The sequence below is a fragment of the Oenanthe melanoleuca genome, chromosome 1A (assembly GCF_029582105.1).
Source record: "Oenanthe melanoleuca isolate GR-GAL-2019-014 chromosome 1A, OMel1.0, whole genome shotgun sequence".
NCBI lineage: Eukaryota > Metazoa > Chordata > Aves > Passeriformes > Muscicapidae > Oenanthe > Oenanthe melanoleuca.
This window is the reverse complement of record NC_079334.1, coordinates 51,346,453-51,373,419: the sequence shown is the minus strand read 5'-3', so window position 1 is coordinate 51,373,419 and position 26,967 is coordinate 51,346,453. Positions and strand designations below refer to the sequence as shown.

The following is a 26,967-nucleotide window of genomic DNA, read 5'->3' as shown; positions in this document are numbered from 1 at the left end:
CTTGTTTCCTTCCTTCTTTGTTCACAAAGTACTTATATACTTCAATAGTGAATCAGGATTTATAAGGAAATTAAAGGCTTTTTAAGCATAAAAAGGCCTTGCTTGTACCAAAGTGTCTAACCATATAGCAGGGATGACACTGTACCATGGGCAAGAGCAAGAACCACCCATCCGTGGGCTCTAGAGAAAGGAAGGACAATCCCATCAAACAAGGGGTCTCACTTCATTTTTTGCTTTTTCCTTCTTTGGCCACACTGTATCATGGTTGGACCACAGTGCTGAATCTATTTTTGTATGCACATGGCCTAATTTGTAAAAAATGTGTGGGCACTTCACCCCAAAAACATGGAAAAATGCTACCTAATCTTTTCCAGTTACATGTAAACAGGCTATAGAACAGCTAGCTAATTAAAGTAAAAATAAATTTCTATAGACTTTCTTATTAAGCTTCTGAAGCCACCCCTGGGCCACCCATGCAGAGAAGCAGAAACTCCATCTGGGGCAAAGAGAGCAGGCAGAGCTGAGTGTGCAGGCAGAGAAAGAGCACGTGCCAATCACAAGGGCAACAGACAAGTGCACAGTGTAAATTCAGTTTTCTACATATTTTTATATATAAACTATTGGTTTTATAGCAAATTGAGACCTTTACTTGCTAACAAAAAAAAAAAAGTCACTGAAAAGTAAACTAAGACTGGTCCTGGCATATGTGATCTGCCATCACTTAGGTCAGTGTATCCCAGAACCTGATATGGACGTGCTTTTTCCTTTGAGGGTTTTTTTTGTTGTTGTTTGGTTTGGGTTTTTTGTTTTACAAGATATTTCTTGAAAAGCATCTGATTTAAGATGTTTTCCTACCTTCAACATAATATTGCTGGCTCAGCTTGACTTCACAGTAATGTGGTACAGTTTTCATGGTCACATAGATGTGTTGTGCTACATTGACTTCAATGCAATTGAACTCTACCTGTACCTGTTTAAAACATTTATAAAACTGAGTTCATACATGACTTCCAAATACAGAAAAACCTTTGGTTAAGATATTTAAGAAATAAATATTCTTTGTTCAGATACATTTACATATGAAAACAGCATTAAGCAGTCAATAGAATTAGGAATGTAAAAGAAGCAGATACAACTTGATAACAGGATTTCAAAGATTATTATTATTTCTAATCCAGGATTGCTGGATTGCAATCACCTTCACTTTTGGATATCCAAATATCTACAAGACATCAAATAATCCTAAAAGCATAAAAATATCAAAAGCCATAGTCTATAGGCATTTTACAAGCACAGAGAATTGCAGAATGGAAAAAAAGTCTGTTTAAATATTTAATGGCAACTTCAAGAAATGTATTAAATACAATAACAGTTTATGAGGCAGAAAGTAATTTAAGAAACAAAAGCTGAGGTCCAGTTATAGCAGGTCATTCCCTCACTGCTATCAGTTAACTATTAAATTCCATATAGGTTTTCATGTTGGATACTCTCCTATTTGGTAAAAGGCATTTGGAGGGTAAAAGATGTCTTATGTCACCATTTTAGTCACTGAACTGAAACTAGGAAAGTTTCATTAAATATGTTTGTTGACTCCTGCCTACAAACTTGCCTTACTCTGAAAGCTGATGGTTGCTGGCTGGTGACCCTGCATTGCCCATAGGGATGGGTGTTCCATCACCAAGTGACACCAACTGCAAACTGAAACTGCAGTTTGGGAGAATTGTGTTCCTCATGTGCAATCAGTGCAATGTGTACAAAGCACATGAAGCAACACATTGTGTACAGGATTAGCAACTATTATCCACCAGTAACTGCAAAAAAAAATCATGCCTTTCAAACAGTTGGTCAAGGGTGGTTCTTTTTTGTCTCGGTTGCAAATTTTAATAACAAACACTTCCCCTTAACAAATCCTGCCCTTACAAGGGTTAGAACAGAGGGGTACAAGTGCTTAGGCACTGTCTGTCTTCTAGATGTGTAAATTCCATCAACATGGTTAGACTGAAGTAATATACACTTAAAATCTAGCATTGCTCTTCCTAGACACTGGAGTCAGAAAAGCTTCCACACAATTTGGAGGGCACAAAAAGAAAGCTAGCAAGACTGATATGAAAATTAGGCTCTGCAGAGACAGGTTCCCTTGTCAAAAGGTAAGCAGAAGTACAAAGAAAGTGGAAATTTAATTTATATGTTGTAAAAGGGAATTTTGTTGTGGAGTTTCATTTGGCTATGCTGAAGCATATGTTTCATTGTAGTTTTCCACAAAGTCAATAAGAAAAAAAATGAGATACAAAAGTTATTTTTTTCCAAGATTTGTAAACGTTTAAAGGAAGAATTACTCCCCCCAAAAGGGAGTTTACCTTCTTTCCATTAAGCATCTTGCTTTTTTTCCTAGTGAATCTCACATTTATGCACTGAGATTGCTGTGTGTCCATTGAAAAAGAACATATTTCCAGCCCACGGACATTCTCTGAAATTAGTTAGGAACAGATTGCAAAAATATAATTTAAGCATCTTTAAGAAGATCAAAAACAAAAATTAAAATACACCATATCATAAGTGAAAGGCACATGTATTTTATCTCTACTAAAAAAGGGACATTAAATATAACTCACACATGGAAGTAGGAACAAGGATTTAATACAGATTGCTATAAATGAAGTTTTAATTATGCAAATTTAAAAAAAAAACCTATTAACTCTGAGTGAAGCAACTAGGAAATATCTAAATGGTAACATTTGAAGCACATGCATTGCAAGATATTAGTAAAAAAGAGACTATCCACAGGAAATTCATGTACTTCCATTTTATTTTAGTGCAGAACTGTAAGTTCAGATGAATAAACTGTTTCTCCTTCTGTAGGGGCAGTCACTCATGTCCAGATTATCAGAGCAGACAGAATTAGTGTGTGTGCCTGCATGGGTGTGAGAGCAAGAAAGAAAAGGGCAGTTGTGTGCTTGGGGCACTGGCAGAGGACAAGTTACATGTGGTATAATGGAAGAAAAAATTCATTATCTCAGTTCTCATACACTTGAGAACGGTCACGACTTCATCCTGTCTTACAGTAAAATGCTTTCACAAAAATATTTTTCTGATAACATTACATGAAAAGAGCTTGGACCCAAATATGGAACAAATTTTAGCTGAGCAGCCATAAACAAAAAGTGAACAGAAAGGGCTCAGTAGCAAAGCTGATTCCTACCATCCAAACTCAGTGTTCCTTTAATGTTTAAATGAAGAGTGCATGGGCTTCCTTGGACACATTTCATCACTGTTGAGATCTTCATGCTTTTCAGTACCATAGAAGATAAAGATGCAGGAGCATCATGGCAGAAGCTGTTAAAAATGCCACCTGCAAATGCAAACACAAGGACAGAAAAAACTCATTGCACACAGGATGTCTGGGGGAGAGCAAGCACTACAGGGGAAGTTCCAGCTCTCCTGAAATCAGTAAGAAAGTCACCACTGACCAGCAAAGACTTTCACACAGTCAGCATAGCTAGTTGGCTTCACTGGCAGTGTAAGGGGTTGGAATAAATTCTAGGCTTAGGAAAATATTAACCCACAAGAGGAATCAATCATACCTCTAACAACTAAGATTAGCAGAACACACCTAGACTAACACTGTTTTCAGTTAATTAGATCTGCTAGATCATGGCTAAACTAAGAGTTTATATAAAATTTTCAAAACCATTACCTGTATACTGTGAGCATTCTCATAATAGTACTTTAATTTTAGGACTTTCTGACGGTCTCCATTGCTGTTAAAATTTCACTTTCACACAAGAGGGCACCATTGCATTCCTAGTCCTGGAAGAGTACCTTACACCTACAGGATTTCCTTCTGCTTTAGACCAGAACAACAAGAGCAGAATAAATATTATCCAGGCCTTCTGCTACAGAACAGAGTCATCAGTAGGCACAGAACACAGCTACTATGTCTTCTTCTGTTCATTCCCCTGTGTGAATTTAGGTATTCCAAAGCCTTAGAAAATGGGTTTGCAGAGCTAAAACTGTAAGCTAGTATAAAAGGAAAAAATAGTCTTAAGGCCTCAAATCTCATCAGTTAGCATGTTTCATCTCTTTCTACTTCTCAGGCTGCCCTACACAGAAACCAGTTCTTTATTTATGAATTTATATTGGTACAGTGGATTTAATCCCCAATGAGTTCCTTGGGCTTCTCATTTTCCCAGTGTCCAGTTGCAGCTGAATCCCATTGTCAAAGATACTGCAGGATGTGAAGACAGGCTGACATAAATGTGGCAGCTTTGCTTAAATCTGTTAGGCCTTAAGTGCCTTCACACCTGGTATCAGGAGAAATAAGTCCTGTGTGATACATACCACGTACATACAGTCAGAAGAGACAAACCCTTCACACTCTGTTAGCCTGGTTTTGTGTCATTGAGCTTATTTTGGAGGCAACAGGATATGCTGATATGAACCAAGTGGAAAAGCATGGGAAAACAAGGACACTTTACCTCAACTGGCAGTTGGTCAACTCTGGATTATCCAAAGAAATACTGGCAACTAGAGAAGACAATTTATGCAAACTGATGAAAAAACACAGATCACTCAAAATATATACATAAGGCTTTAAGAGTAGTTGGAGTACATTGACTTTTGAAGAATTTATAAACATTTTCACAGAGATGAGTCAACCCTCAGAAGTACAGTGCAAAGCAGCTGGATATGAACACTATATTCCATGTTCCAAGAATGGGTGGTGTAAAAATTCTGAAGGTGTCTCAGGATGGAAAGTTATTGTACAACCCTCAATTAATCCACCCACTATTAACTGGAAGTTTATCATGTTGCAGAACTACTTGATAACTATTACTAATAATGTGTTAAGTGATGATTAGTTTGAGTTCTGTCTCTGCTCAAGAAGATAGTTTCCTGACTGCATCATGTGAGATACAGTTGTGGATACCCAAGGGTATCTGGGAGCAACTGCTCCTGCTTAAGTTTTGGTTATTGGTGTAAATTTCTTGATCCAGGCTTACAAACTAGCTCATTCCTATGTCAGCACAGAAATTATTTAAGGGGAGGGCAATGTCTGTAGACATATGTAGATAAATAAATAGATAGATAGATAGATAGATGATAGATAGATAGACAGATAGACAGATAGACAGATAGATAGATAGATAGATAGATAGATAGATAGATAGATAGATAGATAGATAGATAGATAGATATTGTGGACAGTTCTTCACAAACCATTCTGTTTGGGTGTATTTGACCATATTATTTGACTGTATTTTTTAGGGGGAAACTGTCATGACTTAGTTGAATTTTCTCCTTGGTTATTACAGCCTGAGGTATGATATCTTCAGATGTCACAGGGTTGGAACTAATTCGTGAGAATTCTAAGTCAACCTGGGTGCATTACTGACATTGGATCAGCATCAGACAGATACACACTCTGCTGTCCTGTGTGTCTGCAGAGACACTATTCTCCTTGATCACAGTTTCTACTTTAAAACTGAGAATATGTAGTGCACTGAATAAAATTAAATTACACTTTCACTTTGGATTTTTTTTCCATGAATTTTATGATAGATTTTGAGAATTGCAAAACATGCTGCAAAACTCATTAATAATAATTTAAATAGATCATATCATGCATGAGGATACTAGAATTGGATTACAGTAAATACATGATACAAGGATGACCTGACAGAAAATAATTTTCATTGCATAAATCATCACAGTATGAGACTCATTTCTGACTAATTCTTCACTAAATTCCTTCTTTATCATCTTTTAATCCCCCCTTAAGGTATTTTCTTCTGGAATACACCCCATTTTCCTTTTCACACAAGTAGTTTTATCTATACCCCAGAAGACATAAAGATGCATTTTGCTACACAAACCATCTGTTGAGTAAATCTTACCTAAATTTTGTGTTTATGAATAATACCTGTAATTAGCCCTACATGAGAGAGGGATTGTTGCTTTAATAAAAGGTTCCTTAATTATGGGCACATATAAGCCCAGGCATAAAGAAACCAAGGCTTATTATTCAGTATGTAGACATTTCCTTGTACTTTTGCCATCAGCTCAACCACAGCAGATAATTTTTTTTAATCTGATGATGCAGCAATCAACCTAGAACTGTCATGACAGCAAATCACACCTTATGTACAGTTAGATAATAGAAACCAGAGCTGAGAAATGAATACGCAATAGAAATGAATAGATGGATAATTAGAAGCCTCAGGTAAGAAGATGAAATTGGAGAAGAGCATGAAGAAAAAAAAAAAAAAGGCAGAGAAAACCTATTAATATCAAGACTGGGACAACACCCAGTAGAAAATCCTTACTGTTTTTTTATCTGATATGCCTTCCCTACAAGTATTGTAAGAATCTGAACTACTTAAGGATACTGACAGTGCTAAATCTGTGAGCTTCTCTAAAGCCTACTAGAATTGCTTCACTGGCACATCATTCCATGAGTAAAAATTACAGTAGTATTTCAAACCTATTTGCATATGATTTACCATAGTATCTGCTGCATCTGTTCATTAGGATGATTCAACAAAATTCATCAACAAAGTAGATATGTTCTCCTACAGTAACCACATGGTGCACTTCAGTTAATAAGTACCAAAATTCACTACTTGAAAGTACTTACTGCAATTAAGAAATTGATTAAATTTCAGACTGACAGCCTCTCTCTCACAATAGATTGCAATGCACAGTAAATTAAAGGGCTTCATGGTTGTGTGTTCAGAAAACATTTCAAACTTCCAGGGATATTGAACAATATGGTGATATACTGTGCCAAATATATTTTCTGAAAATGTAATTTTTTTAAACCATCAATACTTTGATATCAATGTATGGATATATTACAGTGAATTTCAAATACTACAGTAGTTCTTATGTGCTACCTAACAGCCTAGAAGAGCAGGAGGAAGGCAGAGTCAAAGCCACACTGCCAAATACCACTGAGGTGGTGGCTGCAAATTTTAGGAAATATCTTTTTGTTGCAGCTAAAAGAAATTACTACTGTAAAGGTCCTCAGCTATAGAGTTAAGGTCTTTTAAGGTAATTTTACCTCAAATAACAAATAATTTTTAAAAATAATATAGAAAAGGAGATATGCAAAGAAGTATACACCCACTGTTTCACAAGTGAATTAGGATGAAGACAAAAAATGCTTTTTCATCACCTCTAAGGCTGAGTCATCCTACATGTTTCTTATGTTAAAGATAGCTGATTAAGATTTTTTCAGACAGCACTGAAAAACCTACAACCACCTTTATGCATTTTGTCTTCAAAGATACAGATCTTTAGTATACAAATCCTTCAGTGCCCTTCCAGTTAAGAGTGAAACATCTAGTTTATCTGACATACATCATCTGCATGCCCCTGCATCAGGGGCTGGACCAGATGACTCCCAGGCTGTGATCTGTGCAACTCTGGCAGTCAATGAAGAATGACAACCCCTCTTGCCTCTCTCCCAGCATACAAATCCCCTTGTCCTAAAATGGATGGAATGAATCACCACCTCGTGGTACCTGTGAGTGTCCACTAATCTAGATCTGCATTTGTGTAACACCCAGCGCAGATTTTAACTCATAAACAACAGAATTACAGGTGTCCTTCCCTTTGAGAACAGGCAGAAGGGCTTGATTTTCTCAGCCTGTACTGCTCAAGGATGTAAAGGCATGCTTCAGCTAGCAGAGCACAGGTCAACACCCCTGTTTCTTCTTCTACCTTCCACACAGTTTGTGCAAGTACTAGCTCAGCTGCCTAATCCAAACAAGATTCATTCACAACCCTTGAACCAGCCACCAAATGTTCCCTGGGCTGACCAGCAGAAGACTAGAGATTTTTTTCTGGTGGGACTTTTAACTGCATCACTTCCATACACATATTCTTTCTCTCACCTCAGCACAATTCTATAAATGCCATGCATTCTGAGTAAGGAGCTCGTGCCAGCTGACATTCAGGTCGTGCCCCATGCCATAGCATCAGCATCTCACATGTCTGAGCTCAGCATCACATCTTCTCCCTGTCTATGTACTCACCGCCACCTGCATTCAGGAAGGCATCAGCAGGACTCAGAGCTAAACCTCCAGCTAGCATGGTCCACTCAGAAGGGACTGTGACTGTCCTCTCAGAAGGGACTGTGACTGTCCTCTCAGGAGAGACTGTGCCTGTCCTCTCAGGGGGGACTATTTGAGAGGCAGCTGCCTCTTACTTCACTGCAGATGGCTGTGTGCACTGGAGGAGTGAGCGATGGAGGCTTCAGGGTTCAGGTAATTCAAACCCCTGTATTATTACTATATGCAATATCAGTAATAAGTAAAAGCAATAAAAACGTAAAATGACTTAGTAAAATCTCTTTCCTTCACTATGGTAAGGAAAATTATAAAGCAATTGTCATTATTAATGACAATTATTTATCAAAACCTACCAATTTCGAATGGTTTTTACAAAAGAACTGGTGGTAAATACCCTGTCATGACAGTGATCTGATGTCACTAGGATAATAGATTTAATATCTTTAATAATACACATTATCTTTAAAAAAAACATAGTAAAAATGTGAATTATGTATACTCACCAGAAGGTTTGCTTTTACAGTGAATTCCCTGGAAACAGAAACAAGATATTTTAAGAGCTGAGGTAATAATAAAAATAAATATTGCTCAATCATTGTACATAAGTAAACATACCTTAAACAGGTAAATATATTCATAGTCCACAACAGAAATAATTTTTAAGGTTAAAAAATGTTTTTCCAATACAGTGGAAAAGCACATCAGGCCTGCATATGACAGCCTGATATGCATGGGGACACAATATCAGCATTATCCTCATTTTCACATATTTCTAGTGAGTTGTGCAATTGTTCTAACAAGTATAAGAGGTCCAGCAAATAAAGACATAATTTTATCAGGTAATGCCATTCCTACTGACCAAGAGTTTATGCATTACTTCATTAAACTCTACAATGGATTTGTTCATACCACAGCAAAGAAACCCATGATTTCATAATGGAAGATATCTAGAACATTATTGAATATTATATGATTTTTAGAAGATCCCACTAGAAAGGAAGCATAATGGCAATTGCAAATGAAGTCTAGAAATAAGACTTATTTCTGACATCTGGCTTAGAAGACTGAAAATTAAATTACTCAGCCACAGTTCTTATTGTGTTCAAGGGAAAGTGTCTTTTTAAGAGGCAAAGTGAACCTGGCACTGAGATTTTTAACAAGCTTCCAGCCATCTTTCAGACAGACTACATCTATTTTCCCAGTAAAATAAACATGTAACCACACACTAAAATTTTGTAGAGTACAAAAATAACAAATCTTACTTTGACTGCTAAGCATGACATTCTAAAGAAAGGCTGTTCCTTAGCCAGCAAATTCTGTTTGCTGCTGTTCTGGCATTCAAGTTTCTGGCATAACCCTTGTACCAGTATTCTTTTGCATTTAGAATATATGTTCCCATTTTCTTTCCTTTAAAAGCAGCATCCTGTTGACAGAGATATTTTTATCACACCCACAAGAGTAGCAGGCACTGCCTTGTCTCCTCTGCTCTCAGATGGGATGGCAGCTTTCAGACTTTTAAAACATTTTAGGATCTTGTCAACAAGCCAACAATCCATGAGTTTTAGACCCAGCAAAAGTTTTCTGGTGGACATTTAGAAGTTCTTGAATTGAAACACAGAGGCTACAGCCTGGGCAAGCCATTAGCACATCATAAAATAATTATTGCTTGGTTTTCCAGGAGGCTTTCATCCACTGGGAATCCTGTTCTCCTCACAAAGCTGTAGAGCAAAACATTATTATTGCTGCAGGGGGAAAATGGCAGCATATTCACTCCCCTGTGGCAGCTACCTGGGGTACCTGAGAAGTGTGTCCTCTCCTTCATGACAGCTTCTCATTTGAGCTAAATTAGCTCCTTCCTAAAGGAGGCTTTTAGAAAACCAGTGACCACTGTCTAACCTGTATCAGTTCTCATTCTTCTGTCCTTTTGGAACTTTTTTTTTAGCAATCAGTTTTGGACATGAGTTGTCATCTTTTACTATTTGCTACTATGAGTTAAAAAAAGTGCAAATGTATAAAAGATGATATTTTAAACTACATTTTGTAATAAGACAGATGTGGTTACTGCCATAGACTGAAGATTAGAAAAATTATTTATGACATTGTTAGAGAGATCGTTTTGGCTGCTTCTACAGAATAATTCATTGACACTCAAATTAGTGTCTGTTGCAAGCAGACAATGGGTGATGGTTTTAAATTAGAAGAGAGTAGGTTTAGATCAGAGATAAGTAAAAAAAATGTTTTACAGTGAGGGTGGGGGAAACGTTCAAGGCCAGGGTGGATGGGACTTAGAGCGCCCTGATCCAGTTGGAGCTATCCCTGCTCACTGCAGGACACTAGATGATCTTAAAGTTCCATTCCAGCCCACACCATTTTATGATTCTATAAAGTATACTAAACTTCTTTACAAAACTGTTCTAAAACTGGGATACTTCTATTTAAATGGTTTTATAATTTCCTCAAATCCCCATGAAGAATTGAAAATGGTAACTGATAAGACCTAATTTCTGCTGTATCAAAGAAATACTTGTTATTTATTAACTATGTCTGTCCCCTTCCCCCCAAAATAAGCTTCACTGGTAGTTTGGAGATGCTCCCAGTGCACACCCATCAGTAAAAAGAAGACTACAGTTTTCTGAATTATTCACAGTGTGACACTAAGCCAATGGAAGTGGAACATGCCAGCTCATATAAAACTACCAGATTTTAACTGCTGTTTCAAAGTCCTAATTTTAAATTATTTCTTCTTAAATCCTGCAGAAGTGTGCTGCAAGAAAAGTTGAATTGAGTCACTTTACTTGAGGTTGTCTATGGCCCTAGGAACTAGAATAGCCAAATATACAAAATGACTGAAAAATCAAGTGAGTGAGTTAGGGACCTCACTTTTTTGTTGAGAAAAACCCAACCACTGGATCAACTAATTTCTCAGTCATTTACTGGAAGAAATTAATCTCTCATGAGGCTTATCATTCAGCAAATTACTTCCATATTTTTAACTTCCCATTTTGTATCCAAACTGTTGAAAATATTTTGGTTAGGTGGCTTGACAGAGTTCCTAATTGCCAGTCAAAACTTCTTAGAACAGCATCTTTAACTTCTCTAACCATTCTTTCTGGTTACAACCTTAGTGCAAAAGTTACATTAAAAAATCAAGATCACTCTGAATTAAACAACAAAAAAATCTCACAAAAATCAGAGCATTCAGCCTTTTAATTAGAGAAGGTCATCCCCCTGTTATGACACCTGAAAAATGAAAACTGAATGTAAAATAATTAAATTACATATATTGCAGGGGGGAACCAAAACACCCACTTCTGCAGGCTGTGGCATGATGAAGAAATCCTCTTATACCTTTTAGTCTATCCTAATTAATTACTGGTTTTCACTATTGCATAGAGGAATCCTATTATCTGAACTCTTACATTCATTTTCTTGTCTTTTTCACAGGAAAGAAATATCCTTCTGTGACTTTTGTTCTGGTTGGGAGATGTTTTGTCCTTCTTGGGCACTCAGTTGTGTTACGGGCGAGGAGTTGTTGGGAAGGTTTACATAAATTATCAAGTATTTGCACAAACACTTGCCAGTTACAGCAACATCTGCTCACAGCCCAATTTCTTTTTAAGAAGTGTTTCTTTTTATTGTACAATACCAAGTGGGTGGGGGTGGTATTTTCTTTTACAATCATTTTGCAAAACAGTCCAAGGAGACCATTTGTCTGAAAGAATAACTCAAACGGATTAACCAAGTTCCTCTCCCACTTTCTATATCTTTTGTTTTCAGGAATTTTCAGTGATGAGTGCAATAGAAAAACATAACACCAAAACCAGAATGGAAATTTTCTTCCCCTTTCACAAACGCCGAGGGCATCTTTCATGCAAAAATAAGATCCTGAACATGACAGCACATTTTACTCCTGTACAGGGAGAATCTTTGATTCATATCTTCTTTGGCAAAGAGCCTAAGCAAAATATACTTACACAATGCACAAACAGTTAGGGATTTTCCTATTTCTCTGGGGTTTTCCCCATTTGTGGTATTACTCAACTGTAGCTAGAGGTTATCTGAACAGACACCACCAGCATGCAGCATTCTGAATAGAAGATGTGGTGCCAACTTTTTAGCTAGCACAGCAACTTCTCCTTGATCTAAGACAATTGTATATCCCATTGTTCTAATGACTGTAGAGAAGAGAGTGAGCTCAGTAGAGGAAGACTTGGATTAGGAGGCACAGAGAGTGTTTTCATGAATTAAAATTGCCAAGAAAAAGAAACAAGATCAAATCTGCTTCCCATTTCCTCTCATATCTTCAGGCACTAAATCAAGTGCAGAATTGTGAAAATTCTTCCCTGGATGTTCTGTCAGGCAGGAAAAAGTCTGAGGAAAATTTGGGTTCACAGTCCACCTGTTAGTTCATAGAAGAGGTGGTGGCAGCTCTTCCACAACTCTGCAAGGAATAGTAAGAAGACTGAAAATGCCTTAAGATGTATGCTTTAGTTGGGACCAGGCTGTCAGACATTTAACATTCATTCATTAAGATACCTACATTACTCAGTGAATGTAGAATGAAGAGTTTTTCTCCCTTTTGAGCAATGCTCACTGTTAGCTACATTTCTACTTTAGGTTCAGTTGGCAGAGAAGCAGAGAGAAAAGAACATGACTATATTCTGATGTTTCTCTCTATTCCAACAATTTCTATTATTTAACTACCATTAAAGCAAGCATGGGATTCAATGTACTTTTACAACAGGGAAATGGTGGGCTTGCAATCACTGCTGTTCAAATTTTAGCCAAAAGGCTAAATAAAGATGATTAGTCTGAACATTCTTTTTTTTATTTCCAATAGAGAGGAGATGCTCTGCAAAAATCCATCGTATTCTGCACACAAATAGGAAGCATGTGCCAGATCACTGGGTAAAGTCATCTGATAACCATAGGTTCCATATAATCTAATCCCTTTCAAAAACTGCTGAAGCATTATTTTAAAATGTCAGGGTTTCATGTGCACTGCTGTGAGAGCCAAGGCTATTCCAGAAGACCTGTTGTCTACTAACAGCAAACCTTTTAACTTCTTACATGAATACAATAAGGGTTAGCTTCCACTAACTTCTGGTTGTGCTCATTATCTTTTCACTTAAATAGATGCTTTCCACACTGGAATTTACTTTTCATTTATCTGTAACCAGTAATACACCTTTTCTTAGCTTTTTTTGTGAGACTGTAAAAGCCAAGCTCTTTTACTCCTCTCTAATAAACCAGATCTTCCTTCTTACAAACACCTTTCTCAGCAGCTTTTACTTTAATGTATCTGTCCAAATGGAGTGACCAGAACCATCCATAGCAGTGAAAACATTGGGGTTTATTTTGTGCCATGTAAAGTCATCCTAATCTTTGTCTCAGCTGAAAACACAACCATTCCATGTCCTCTCCCACAGAGGGGAAGCTACTGACCCATGTCTGTGTAAACAATCCAACAGCAGCTTTCCTTTCTTCAGCTCTTTGCCCATTCAGTGCAGAGGGAGGAGCCCACAGATGCTGGTCCATTAGAGTCTCAATGATTTCTCATGGCCTCTAGTAAAAAATCTGGCATGCCAATGTGACCTCAATCACCTCCATAAGGAAAAGTTCTTTGAGCAGTGGACAGCCACAGTCAAAATTTTATACATCCCCACCATTTAAAGAATTTTGTATGGAAACAGAGAGGATTCAGCACTCTATCTGTATCAAAAGTTCCACAGACCATCAACAAATCACTGCAATTCCTTTCACAGAGACATTCAGCCCCAGAAACTACCTAGGGATTATTTCATGGAGGGAAACAACTGAGTATGTTTTACCTTTCCTTTCCTAGGTAAAGGCCGTAATGCCTTTGCAATTTACACATCATTGATGGTAGTGGGAACTGGAATCTCAGAACTTTTCTCATTATGTTCTTAGAAAGGTCACTGCTGTAGTTATCTCAGCAAATGTAAGGAAACAGAATTCTTTACAGTAAAAGAAAGCATATTATGATAACATAATGATTCTTGTCCCACTGAAAGAAGACTTAACTATATAATGGTCAAGTATTTATACAAGAAAGCTTGTTATTAGAAATGAGTGAAAAGGAAAAATAATAGACCTCCAAAACACACTTGGCAAGTGAATAAAATTGTGGTTGTATTTACCAAGAACCAGAGAAATTGCAATGACTAATACACTTAATATGAAAATTTAGAACTGTTAAAAATTCGTGGTTAGTACTGCTGATACAGTGCCCTCAAAAGACCTTTTCTCTAAAGGATCATCTGTATTTGTTTTGACATAACATATAAATATTCTCATTGCCAAGGTAAAACTATTTTACTAATGATAGTTTTCAATTTTTGGCAAATCACGAGGTTGTTCTTCAGCTTTTACTAACAATGTGGGTGATCTGATACATGTGAGCAGCGTGCAGTGGGATTACCAGGATTTTATAGATGGAAACATTTGGACTGTTATCCATGCAGAAAAGAAAAAGGCAAAAAAACTTATGGCCAAGCATTATTTTGGACTACTTTAAACTATAAAAACACCTGGATGCTGCTAGATTGTTTTACAGAATGCTAAAAGCAAGACATCTGAGTCATGTCTACACACTATCCATCTCTAGGTCTTGTCCCTGTGTGTTCCAAGCAGAATAAAAAACATCCTATCACATTCGTGCAGTATTGAATCTGAAAGAATAATTGCTACTGAGAAGTGGGATATCAAGCTCAAGCCCAGTACAGTGCTAATGAGGTCATGCACTTTTTGGATGAGAGCTGGCTTGAGTCCAGCAGAGCAGGTAACATCTGTCTGTGTTAACACTCTGTGGATATGTTCTGAGCTCATCAGTGAAACAGCCATTAACAAACAGGGAAGGCATGATTGTGTTTGCTGAAGATTCCTGGACACTCTCCAGTAAGATTTCACAGGGATCTCAAGCAGAGAGTGTTATCAATTGTCATTGCACCACCTTCCATTTCACCTGGTACAGACCCTGTCTTCCTCAACCAGCTCCTTCTCACAAAGCCAACACCTCCATCACAGCCTAGCAGCACTTCAGGAGTGCAGGGGCACCCTCCTGTTTACCTGCTGCTAGTCAGGTATAACAGATTGCTGTCCTCCAGGCAGTATGCATTTCCTCCTGCACTCTACTGATGCAGAGGAATCCTGTTCCTATATTGTAACTGCACTGTTCCATATGTTATCAGTACTGCATGTGGCATGTAATATCTTCTGTTCCTTACAGTGCCTACATGACTGAATCCCTTTCACAGAGCAGAACTGGAAGAGTTTAGAAGCCCAGTAATTTCTCAGAACTCTTGGCAGTGACATACATTCATCATATAAGTGAATAGCCAGACAAAACTATGTTGCTTTGAGGTCTCTCAACTGGGAAGAATATTCCCTGCTTCTAATTTTTTCGAATTAATTTTATTTAAAAGTAATGTTGAGAAACAAAAAAGGACCTACATATAACCCACTTGCTTTTAAATTTATTGGACCAAAGGGAGCTATAACTGCCTGAAATAAAAGCTGCCTGTTCTATTGTATGCTTCAGCTCCAGGATGAGAAGCAGAATTTGCTTGAAGCAACAGTATGCGTTAACTTCTTTCTTTTACAAATTAAAAGAACCAAACAAAAAAAACCAAACAAAATTTGTCAATCATTTTGATGTCATGTTTCCTACAATATTAATACAAGTTGTTAACAAAACAGAATAGCATACAATAGACACAGTAAAATTAAAATGTACTTTGACTGCCATACTCTCAGCTGGTATAAATCAGCACCATCCCATACACAGAGTGTCAAAAATTTCAGACCACTCAGTTACATGAAAGGAGAACTAATCTACCAAATCAGCACTTCTAGTATAACAATGAGACAGGGACACTCTGAGACAGCATTAAATATTTCAGTTACTTACTGGAGATCTCATACTAGGGATGATAAAATGGAATCAAAGAAATGTAGTCTGGAAGGGGTCTCTGAAGGTCACCAAGTCCAGCCTCCTGCTAGAAGCAGTACTGTCACCAACACCAGATCAAGTCAGCAGTTATTTTGGTCATTTCTTGAAAAACTGGAGGACACAGATTCCACAAGCACTCCAGACATCCATGGATATCCTGTGCTTTGAGATTAGGATGTTATAATGATCTTTGTAGCACGGGCTACAAGAAAAAAGATCCCTCAGCAACACTGATAACTGAGACTAGCAGTCTCAGAGGGGACTGGAATCAGTGGGCAGTGAGATTCCCATAGAAAAGAAATTACAGAGAAACAGGGAAAAAAAAAGAAAAAAAGTAATAATTCAAGTGAAGATTGTGAGAAGATACTCTCCAGGACAGAATTGCTCCTCCTGCTGCTGAAGACAGTAATTATTTCAATGTATTTTTATTTTTGCCTGAAGATACTTTTCTATTCCAGCTAGTGTCTTCTCATACATCCTAACACTATTGCTCAGCAAAAGGAGGAGATATACTGCAGGCCTGGTTTTCCAGTGCTCTGGCATACACAGCAAAGCCCTCACTGTTTTGCTCTAGGCAACTGTTCTTTTAATATATGTCTAGAATCAGTCCCAGGAGCAGAGCTCAGTGCTGAGCTGTACACTGTGAAATTTATAAATGAAAAATGCCACACTGCTCACATTCAGAAATTGTGGAAGACCCTGGTTGGGAGGGACACATTCCACTGATTTGAATGATCTTTGAATCTGATGCAAGTGGGGGTAAATTTTTTTGGCTACTGTGGTGGGCTGCCCCTGGCTGCATGCCCGGTGCCCACCATAGACATTCTGTCACTCCCCTCCACCACTGGATAGGGAATAAAAAATATAACAAAAGGCTTCTGCTTTGAGATAAGAGCAGGGAGAGATCATCCAGCAGTTGCCATCACAGGCAAAATAGACTCAGCTTGGGAAATTAGTTTAATTTATTCCCAATTAAAATCAGAGTAAGTTAACGAGAAAATAAAAAACAAACCTTAAAGCACCTTCCTCCCACCCCTCCCTTCTTTATTTCACTCCTGATTTGTTCACTTCCTCCCCCTCAGCAGTGCAGGGGAACAAGGAAGGGGGGCTGCAGTCAGTTCATCACACATCACATCATCATTGTCTGCTGCTCCTTCCTCCTCAGGGAGAGGACTCCTTACACTATTGATCCTTGCCCTGCTCCAGCAAGGGGACCTCCCACAGGAGACAGAACCCCACGAACTTCTCCAAAGTGATTCCTTCCCATGGGCTGCTGTTCTTTATGAACTTTTCCAGAGTGGATCCCTTCCACAAGGTGCAGTCCTTCAGGAACAGACTGCTGCAGTGCAGGTCCCCAGAGGGTCACAAATCCTACCAGCAAACCTGCTCCAGTCTGGCTCCTCTCTCCACAGCCGCAGGTCCTGCCAGGAGCCTGCTCCACCACAGGGTCCCAACCTCCTTAAGGCATCCATCTGCTCCATCAGGGCACAACAGAAAGCTTATCCCAGAGGATACCATCATCACTGATGGTCTTGACTTTTGCCAGCAGTGGGTCTGTCTTGGAACTGGCTGGCAGCTCCTTACAGAAGGAGCTACCAAAACTTCACAAACCCAGCACAGCTATGCAAGCATCAGCTTTGCCCGTGAGAAAAGGGTCACATCATCCCCAAGTAAGGCAATTTCTCTGTGAGGATTTTGCATTAGTGGGTGGTGAAATAAAGCCAAAGTTTTCAGTCATTTTCAAAAGGATTAAATCAGCCAAATCTAAAAGAGGGCTTAGGTACCTGAAATATAATTTAAGCAAACTGTGGTAATCTCAGCACAGCACAATGACCCATAATATGAATTGCCACACAACACTAGAGGCACCTAAGCTTATTAGACACTTCCTTTTCTGATCTGAAATATCCCCGGATACATGCAATTTGGTGTTTAGAATGACACTGGAATGACCTCTAGCTCATGGCAGGGGTAGCAGACACTCACAGTGAGACACAACCACATCACCTAGCATAGCAGGTGGCTGGAGATTTCAGAGTAACAGATTAAAACAAAGTTCAAGCCTCCTTCAAACTGTAAATACTAGAAGAGGAAAGCAGAATATGGGGATTTTCCAGCTTTTATACTCCAGTTTTCAAGTTCTTATCTCAAGGGACCACCAGTTCAACATCCTCTTTAAACAGAAGCAGTTGTGAGTTGCCTTTTGCCACACAGCCTGGTAAATGAGAGGGTTTCCCAGGCCTCCTGTCAAAGCAGTCAGAATATACAGAGGGGAAATGGAAGAATGCTGGTCTGAGAGAAGGACAGGGAAGACACAGCGGAATTTTTACGCTGAGTTTATTGAATGCTTTCAACATTCACATGGGAGATCTGTTTCCTACTTATATTTTATTCTAAGTAGTCAGCACAAAACAAACCAGAAACTGAAACTTTGGAAGATAGCTCTCAGCTGCTGCTCCACAAAGAGAACATCAAACTCAGGCTCATAACTCAGTTTTTTGGGCTCTAGAGAGTGGAGATCAGACTAACCAGGTGCTTAACTTTTTCCCTTGCCTTTCCTGCTGCAGCACCATGCTGAGCATGCAGGTTTCTCATACTGCCTTGACAAGTCTCTAATGCTTTCTCATGATCTCCACTGAATCTGTATTTAATAACCTTGAACCACAGGAACACAGCAGCATCACAAAATGGATGAATGTTGTACCCTGAAATGTTGGAGATGCAGAACTTAAAAACAAAAAAGAACTTGCTAACCCTGCCATCATGGATCACAGACTCATACTAAACTTTAGAATAACGTAGCACACTTGGCAAAAATTTCTTATAACAGTTCCAAGACTTTGGAGGCCACATTTCAGGGTTGAGTGTCCCTACAAAGCAGGAGCACAAGTTTCTGGGTTTTGTAGCTTCAATTAAAATGATGTTTCTCCCTTTTCTCCTTAAACAGACGATAATTTCAAATCTAAATAATCCTGGAACTACCCCTGATTATAACTCTTCCAGATGAGAAGTAATTTTTAGTGTTGACTTTGGTTTTATTCTAGCCTTAGCTTGTTCTGCTGTGTAAGGATGTAAGGCCATACAAATGATCCCACAGGACATGGTAGAAGCCATGGTAGTCTCGGATGACCGTCCTGGGAGGTTTCTGCATTCCTGCCTGGTGCCACAGTATCAGTTAAGGAAATGCTTCTATTAAAGACAATGCTAAACATGCCTGATTTGCTCTAACAGTGCTTGCTTGAGTTACAGAAACATTCTAGCCACAACTAAATGAAGGAAATCTTAGTACGTTAAAGTTTTTGCAGCTGAATTCTTGAAAATTTTTGAGAGGGGACTATTTCCTGGCTATTCATATTTGCATTATCATGATGTCTGAAAGTCTGAATTCTGCACCAGAAACCCTACACCAGAAGCTCTACATACATGCCTTTGCCTGCTAACATGAGCAACAAAAGCCAAAAACACCTTTCCCTGAAAGAACTAGCTGTGTGAGTACATGAGAAATTTTAAAAATTCAAAATTCACCATGTAGAGAAACCGACTGAAAATATCTAGTGTGTATTGTAGCTGAAATATTTGCAGTTTGAGATAATTTATAGAGGCTAGTTATATGTAAATTTGAAAAAAAATTGAAGAGAAATAAAACATATCCAATACAAATTAATTATTTGAAATGTCATTACATATGTCTATTTCTCAAAATTTTTACTGTTAATCATAATTTTGTGGGGGCATGGGGAAGGGGGAACAAACTGTGGAATAATCAGATAGCTTACCTTTATATAATGTATCCTCCTTGTACTGTAGTTGCTAAACTTAGCAGAGGCAGTTAAAAGAGGCAGAGGTCCAAGAGAAGGGCTTCCAAAGAAGTAGGATCCTACAAATCTTACATCAGCTAAATAAACCCATTAGTGTACACTACTTTTATATGGTGTTTCACACTATGCCTCATTTTTAATGACTGCACTTACTAAAAACCACCTATGCCATACATTTGCTTAAAAACTGTATATGATTTTTGACCTCTAAGTGGAAGAGAAAATAAGCTACAAAGGCAGACTGAATGGTAACACAGATCTGACCATGCTCTAAATATTGTATCATATATAAATGTTATATGTTGAAAATGAGGGAGGCAAAATCCCAAACAACAGATATCACTTATCAAAACTAAGCATGAAGCATCACACTATAATGATAACTGCAATTATGAAAAATTACAACAAAGATATCAAAATTCAAAGAGCAAAGGAGAAAAATCATTGCAGTCATAGGAAAAAGAACAGCAGGTCAGGAGGATGAGGAAGTGGGAAAAAGATGAAGGAAGTTTGCATATGTAGGGATGAAGGGAAAAAATAAAACTAGATACAGTGAAAAATCAAAACTGCAATAAATTCCATTTCCTCAAAGTTTTTCCAAGAAAAGACATTGAATGCACATGTAGCACTGTACAGTGTTGTTTATGTGATTCATATTCTCTGAAAATATGCAGACAAGTAGAGGCAATAGCAAGACAAACAGTTTTCCAGAAATTATTGAAATTTACCACACTTATTCAAAGCAACTATGTTGAAACATTTCCTTGCAAGAGGAAGACCCACAGGTAATTTGCAAATTAAAACTAAAACTCTCTTCATTTTTGCATAGGCACTTCCTGAATGACACTGCATGGCCTGTACAGTTTTCATGGCAAATGCTATATTTTGCATGCCAGAAGGACAGTGCATGCCATAGAGCAAAACAGTTCTTTGTCTCTGCTGACTGTTACAAAGGATTAAGTCAAATTTTACTTGAAGGACCATCTGTAGATCCCACAAAAGAGAAGAGGATGAATGAATGAAAGCAAAGATACTTGTCTTAGAAAAAAACTCAAGATGTTCATCTACTCCACATTTCTGCTCAGAAAGAATGACCTTTATCTGGGACATTTGTGAACTAGATTAGACATATCTTGGCTATATTTTCTTAGTGTGTGTGCAGATCTCTATAAGCTCCACAGGCAACCTATCCCAGTGCTCAGCATCACTAGTTACTGTGATGTTCCAGTTTATTCATGACCTCAGAAAACTCTGGCCCAGTGAATTCCTATGGTTGTGAATGCAGGGGTAGTGCTTTGATATGTCTATATCACAACTGAGTATACATGAATTTACTGGTTTCATGATCATTCCCAGACAAATAGTTCAGAGTTGGTCTGGAATTTCCTCAGCAACACACAGCAGTTTGGGGCATACTTGCTGGTTTATATTTTTAAGATGGCACATAATTTTCTGGTTATCAAAAAATAGCCAATTAATGTTAACAAAATCAGGAAAAAAATTATAAGGACATATATTTTTCTGACAGTATGAAAACTACTAGGAGAACATCTGTAGAAGGCTGATATAAGACCTAGGGATCCCTTGCAGGGATAATGGTGACAAAACTCATAGAACTTCAAATGTGGGATTCTGGTTTGAACAACCACCAAGCCACAACACAGCACACAGAAACTTATGGCTCCCAGAAACCAATTACTTTTAGACAGAGATAGGAGGAAACTCCTTTCTTAGTGCAAATTTATCCATCCATCCATCCATCCATCCATCCATCCATCCATCCATCCATCCATCAGCAAAGCCCAGCATTTCAATGCTGAGCCAAAAAGCCAGGAGAGTAACTAAACCCATCCTTAGAAAGAAGTCTTTCAGACCTCTTTTGGTCCTTCTCATTTTTGATCATCCCTGGTTCTCTCCTATGCACAGGCATTCTGGCAGGAGTGGAAGAATGGAATAGTATAAACAGACATGACAATGTAACAGGTACAGCACTGCCAGCTACACAAAAGTACAAGTTAAACTATTCCTAGACCTTACTGCATGAATTCCAGCTAGGTCACACCACGTGGTCTCATTAAAGTTATTACCACTCCTAGAAAACCTGTCACACCCAGATTTGATCAAATTACATGTAGTTTTCCAGCTGCAAAGCAGTCAGATGGCTGTGGAAAGCACCTGCTTCCAAGTCTCAATACCCACTCTTAGTTTTGGGTCCAAATGGAGATAAGGATAGGTCAGATCCCTAAGATTAGGGCTGAGAAAGATTTGTAAGCTAAAATTTACTGTCAATAATAAAGGCCAGCTGCTCCCATCTTCTGCTGAGCTTGCTTATATATACCTCTTTGGGTTTATTAAATATGTGTCTCCTGCCATGGGTACTGATTGCACATAACTGATGCTGATGTCTCATGGTGAAGCTTCTAGCACTGCCTTGTGTTTCAGTTCCAAGACACTCCATCAGGACCAGTTCCAACACCTATTAAGTCTGTGTCCCCAACTTTCATGACTGCTTGTATTCTGGGCCTGCTATTCCAGTGGTTAGTATCTTTCCAGAGAGGTTCCTTGCAACCTTTTTCTAGAGTTCCTGAGGAAGAAAGAAAGGAAAAAGCCCAAAAGCTACCATTGCATTTTTTGCAATTTCTGAATTGCAGAGCTTTCTCCATCTCCACCTCTCTTATAGGAGTTGGTGGTACATGCTGTAACACTGAGGAGACTGTAATAAGTCCCTGTTTGTACCTGTCACTGGCTGTTTCCTTCTCAGGGAGAGAGGAAATGTGACAGCACCAACCAGTGGCATAGGACACAACAGGAAGCTGTCTTATATCGTTGCCAAGCTATTTTTGAACCAAAGAGCAAATATGAAAAGCAGTCCAAGAGATAAGCCACCCAAAAATGCTAAATTTCTCTTCTAAGTATCAGCAGGGAAGACAAGAAAGGATATACAAGCAAATGGGTTAATATCATTCTAATACAATGACTCAATATGATTGAGCACCTTAACTGTTTATCTAATGAGCACTTAACTCATAATATTCAAAGCAGTTAATGAAAACATATAATTAAGACACACCACACAGGAAGGTCAGAACTCTTTTGTACTTGTGAAAACCAGAAAAATTAAATTACTTGAAGAGAGCCACACAAGTAATTTGATGACAGGCAGAGAAGTAGACCCCAGGCTTTCTGTCTAGGGCATGCTCTCATGGATTGTACTGCACCTCAGCAAATATTAGTAAAGGATATGTTTTATATTTTTATGTATCTCCTTCAGTCATCAGATATATCAATCCATACCCAAAACATTCTGTGTTAAATTGTATTCGTATTATGGGATTTCATGCTCTATCTCCCTCACTCACCCTGAGGAAGCCAGGTCTCTGATAAGTCTCTTTAGACATTTCCCATCTAAAATCATATTTTCATTCAAATTTTAGATAACAACTGAATTATGCCACCTATATTATCATGTCCATTTTCTAGAAGCTTGGGGGTCACTTTTAAAACATGGATTGCTTAATAATGAACAAAGAATTCCAATTTATGTCAGTTGACTTTGTGGACTAAGGGCCATACTATATCAATGGTTCTGCAGTAGTATGTAGTATTCAGCAAAAATGGAGTGATCCATGGTATAAATATCCAGTAAGGAAACACCACGTATTTTGATTATGAATAGCAGGAACAAACAGCAGTTATATCAAGGATTTGCTGCCAATAACCTTTACAATTAGAGGGAAATCCCAGCTTCAGTTTAGTGTTTCCTTCTTTATCCATAGGCTTTGAAAACATTACTGCATTTAATGGCAGACAATACAAATAATATTTCATAGTATTCTGGGGAGTGTTTTTTAAATGTAGTGCTCTTGATCTTTACCAGCTGTTGAATCAAATTTGGCATAAGCCCATTTCTTTGTGTACAGCCTGCAAACAATGTGGATTGTAAAATGAGTAGGGCACAAACCCAGTTTCAATTGCAGGCTGGGATTCCCCTATGCTTTTATGGGGAAACTTGCTTGATAACTGTGTTTCCTATTGGGTGGGGCATGGACACCATGTCCATAGCATTTAATCTTTGAATACTAGAATATCACATGAGCTCTAAAGCCAAGCTGTTAAAATAAAGGAGAAATAAAGCATAACACATAAAAGCTTAGTTGTTTATTTGCCATCATTCAACCCATAACTGTATATTTTTCATGCTGTTTCAAATTTCACATAATACTGGGATAAATATCCAATGTTCTCTTTTTGTTCCTTTCCTGTACTGAACAGATGCACTGTTTGTGTTACAGTAATGAAACCTGAATATTGCCTTACACGAGGCAATGTAAGGATATCTTGCTGAATACCTATGGTAAACTAAGAATGATTCATAAAGTTGTGATAGAAATTCAATGCAGACGTTTTGCATGTCATATGCCTCCAAATAGTTATGTCACTATTTCCCTTCTAAGTACAGCCAGAGCTTTACTCTGATAAGGAGTACCCAGTGGGGTCAAAACTGTTCACAAATATCTAGTGGACACAGCCACACTAAACTCTAGTCTACTGGTCAAACTCAACAGTTTCAGTTTCTGAAACCTGCTAAAAAACTTCTGACAATACCCATAGTTTGAAAAATGAAGAAAAATTCAAATTAATTGCTTTTCATATCCCTATTGCCTTAGGAAGAACCACACAGCCTCAAGTTTGAATGCAAGAGAGAAATTTACTGTACAAACTTCTGGAAAAACTTATTTTCTACAATATTCACTTGTAACAACAGCAGCTGCAGAAATCGCTGATAGTTTTAAATCTACAATATTTCATTAGCACATTAAGGAAATTGCTAGAAACAATTTGTGTTTCTACTTTGTAATCTGGTGTGCTCCAGCAGAAGAGAGCACACACATATTTCATACAGACAAAGGCAAACTGTAACCCCTGACTAGTGCCCCTGTGAAGAATACTGAGTTACACATCATGGGGAAGATTCACTGCTCCCTTTTAGAATAACTTATGAGCTGGATTGAGCCCACAAATTATGGTCAGTTATGCAGAGAAATTGAAGTTATTTTCAAAGGAAAAGGAAGAAGTTTCCTCTAACAAGCCAGTCAGGAGATTCTAAAGTTCATGCTGCTAAAGTACATTGCACTAGATTGAAAATGCAATGCTGGCAGTAATTTAGCCTGTTGAGGTCATTATTGTTCCCTCTGAGAAAACATTTTTGTCTTAAAAAGTCATTAATGCATTCAAGACTCTACTGAATACAACTAGCAGAAACATCACATACAGAACATGAACTGAATCCTGTCCCTAATATCACAAATGATTGGTTGGTTGGTTGGTTGGTTGATTGATTGATTGATTGATTGATTGATTGATTGATTCTGCTGCACTGGAAACAATGTATTTTCCCTGTAAATAAGAAAAATAGAACATGTTTTCTGTTAATCAATCTTCAGTACTGGAAAACACACTCTTGAAGGTAAATAAAGGGATCCAGTCTGCCAAACCTCAGGGCTGTGTCTACTGGCAATTAGTGAATCAACCTTTGAAACATACATACCAATGGTTTGACAGAGAAAGATACCCTTCAAGGTCCCCAGAGGTAAATCCTATGCCCTAGACTGAAACCCATCAAAAAAGGTTGATATTGATTTTTACATGCTGAATCTAATAGTCCTATACTCTTTGGAGGTATAAATTAGAATGGTAAATCATTTCTATTTTAAATTCTCATTGCAGCAGATCAAGGAACATAAATTATTTAAAATACATGTGTATTTGCATTCATGAACATAAGTACATAAAAATTCTTGAAAAGTATTCATGTACATCAAGAGACTAATCTCTTATGGCTATATTTTATTATTCTGGAAACATCTAAGAAGATACAGACTACAGAACTTGAATATAGGAACTTTAACTATACTGCATGAATATTTAAATATAGAGAGGGCTTTTTTTGCTCTATCTAGTATATTACAAGCATCTTTATTCCTATTGCTTTTCTAGGATACACATATTAAATATAGAATAAATTGCTTTAACACGGACTTAATATCTGGGTAGTACCACCACATCTAAATAATCTTTAGAATGCCTCACTGCTTGCCCTAAATATTGACATCTTCAAGCAGAAGTTTTTACAGACAGCCAAATTCTTTCATACTATCAATTTCACTTCCCTGTAGCCAGTTCACGGTTATTCTCCTCCAGTAAGACTGAGAGTCTATTATTTAATCCCTTTTTTTTTTAATTTATCTTCCATTGTACTCTATCTGTGCTTACAACTTCAGCATGCCAAGAGCAGAGTGTCTCCATACTGCCCCTTTGCGGGGATATTTGGAATCATACAAAATCCAAAGCTATTAAAGAGATGGTATGGTTTACACTCCTTTCATGCACATACAGAAGTCATTAAGTTTAATAAGTTACATTTAGTAATGAAATGAAATGAAAAACATGTTTTACTCTTTCTCATGCTTAATTCATTTATTCACAGCAAAATCAGTGTTTCATATATTCCTGACATAATTAGCAATTTCTGAAACCTCTCATTTCTCCCTCTCACATTTCTTTGGCACCACAGTGGTTGTAAAAACTGTGGAAAATTAATGAATATGAACAAAATTATTTTTTTCAAATACAAAAGACAGATTTTAAACTAACAGCAGCAGTTGCAAACAGTGTAAAGATGCATTTTCCTACCCCCTTTCAGAGTAATTTTTGCCACTTTGGTTACTTAATTCAGAATGACAGGAATATAAAGTGAATGTTCAGGACAGCTGAAACATTTTTCCCTTTTTGCTTTCTTGATTTTCCTACAATTATTTTGGCAGCATATAATTACTATATTAATAGACAGCAAATTAGAACAAGTGAGAGATTACCTGAGAACATGAAAGCCCACATTCTTCAATCCTGGGAATAATCTGACAATCAGTATTCCAAAAGAGAATTATTAGAAGAATCTGAACATAAATACTTATCATCCTAAATTAAAAAAAAAAAAAAAAATACAAAAAATGAAACCTCAGAAGAAACCTTCTACTCTGACAATTCTCCCTCTCATGCGAAAACTTTAATATGAATTTCAGTCCCTCCCACAGCACCTCTGAGC

The 26,967-nt window shown here is 37.7% G+C and overlaps 1 protein-coding gene across 1 annotated transcript in view; it reads right to left on the bottom strand.

Moving 5' to 3' along the window:
- The window catches only part of IL17REL (interleukin 17 receptor E like), a 42,495-nt gene extending 15,656 nt beyond the window's left edge, over positions 1–26,839 (bottom strand). The window contains exons 1-5 of the mRNA XM_056515935.1: positions 26,738–26,839; positions 8,576–8,603; positions 3,200–3,349; positions 2,358–2,467; positions 856–970 (exon numbers count right to left, since the gene is read on the bottom strand). Of these exons, the coding sequence (XP_056371910.1) occupies positions 856–970; positions 2,358–2,467; positions 3,200–3,349; positions 8,576–8,603; positions 26,738–26,839 (505 nt within the window). The remainder of the gene's footprint in view (positions 1–855; positions 971–2,357; positions 2,468–3,199; positions 3,350–8,575; positions 8,604–26,737) is intronic.
- Positions 26,840–26,967: the final 128 nt, after the last annotated feature.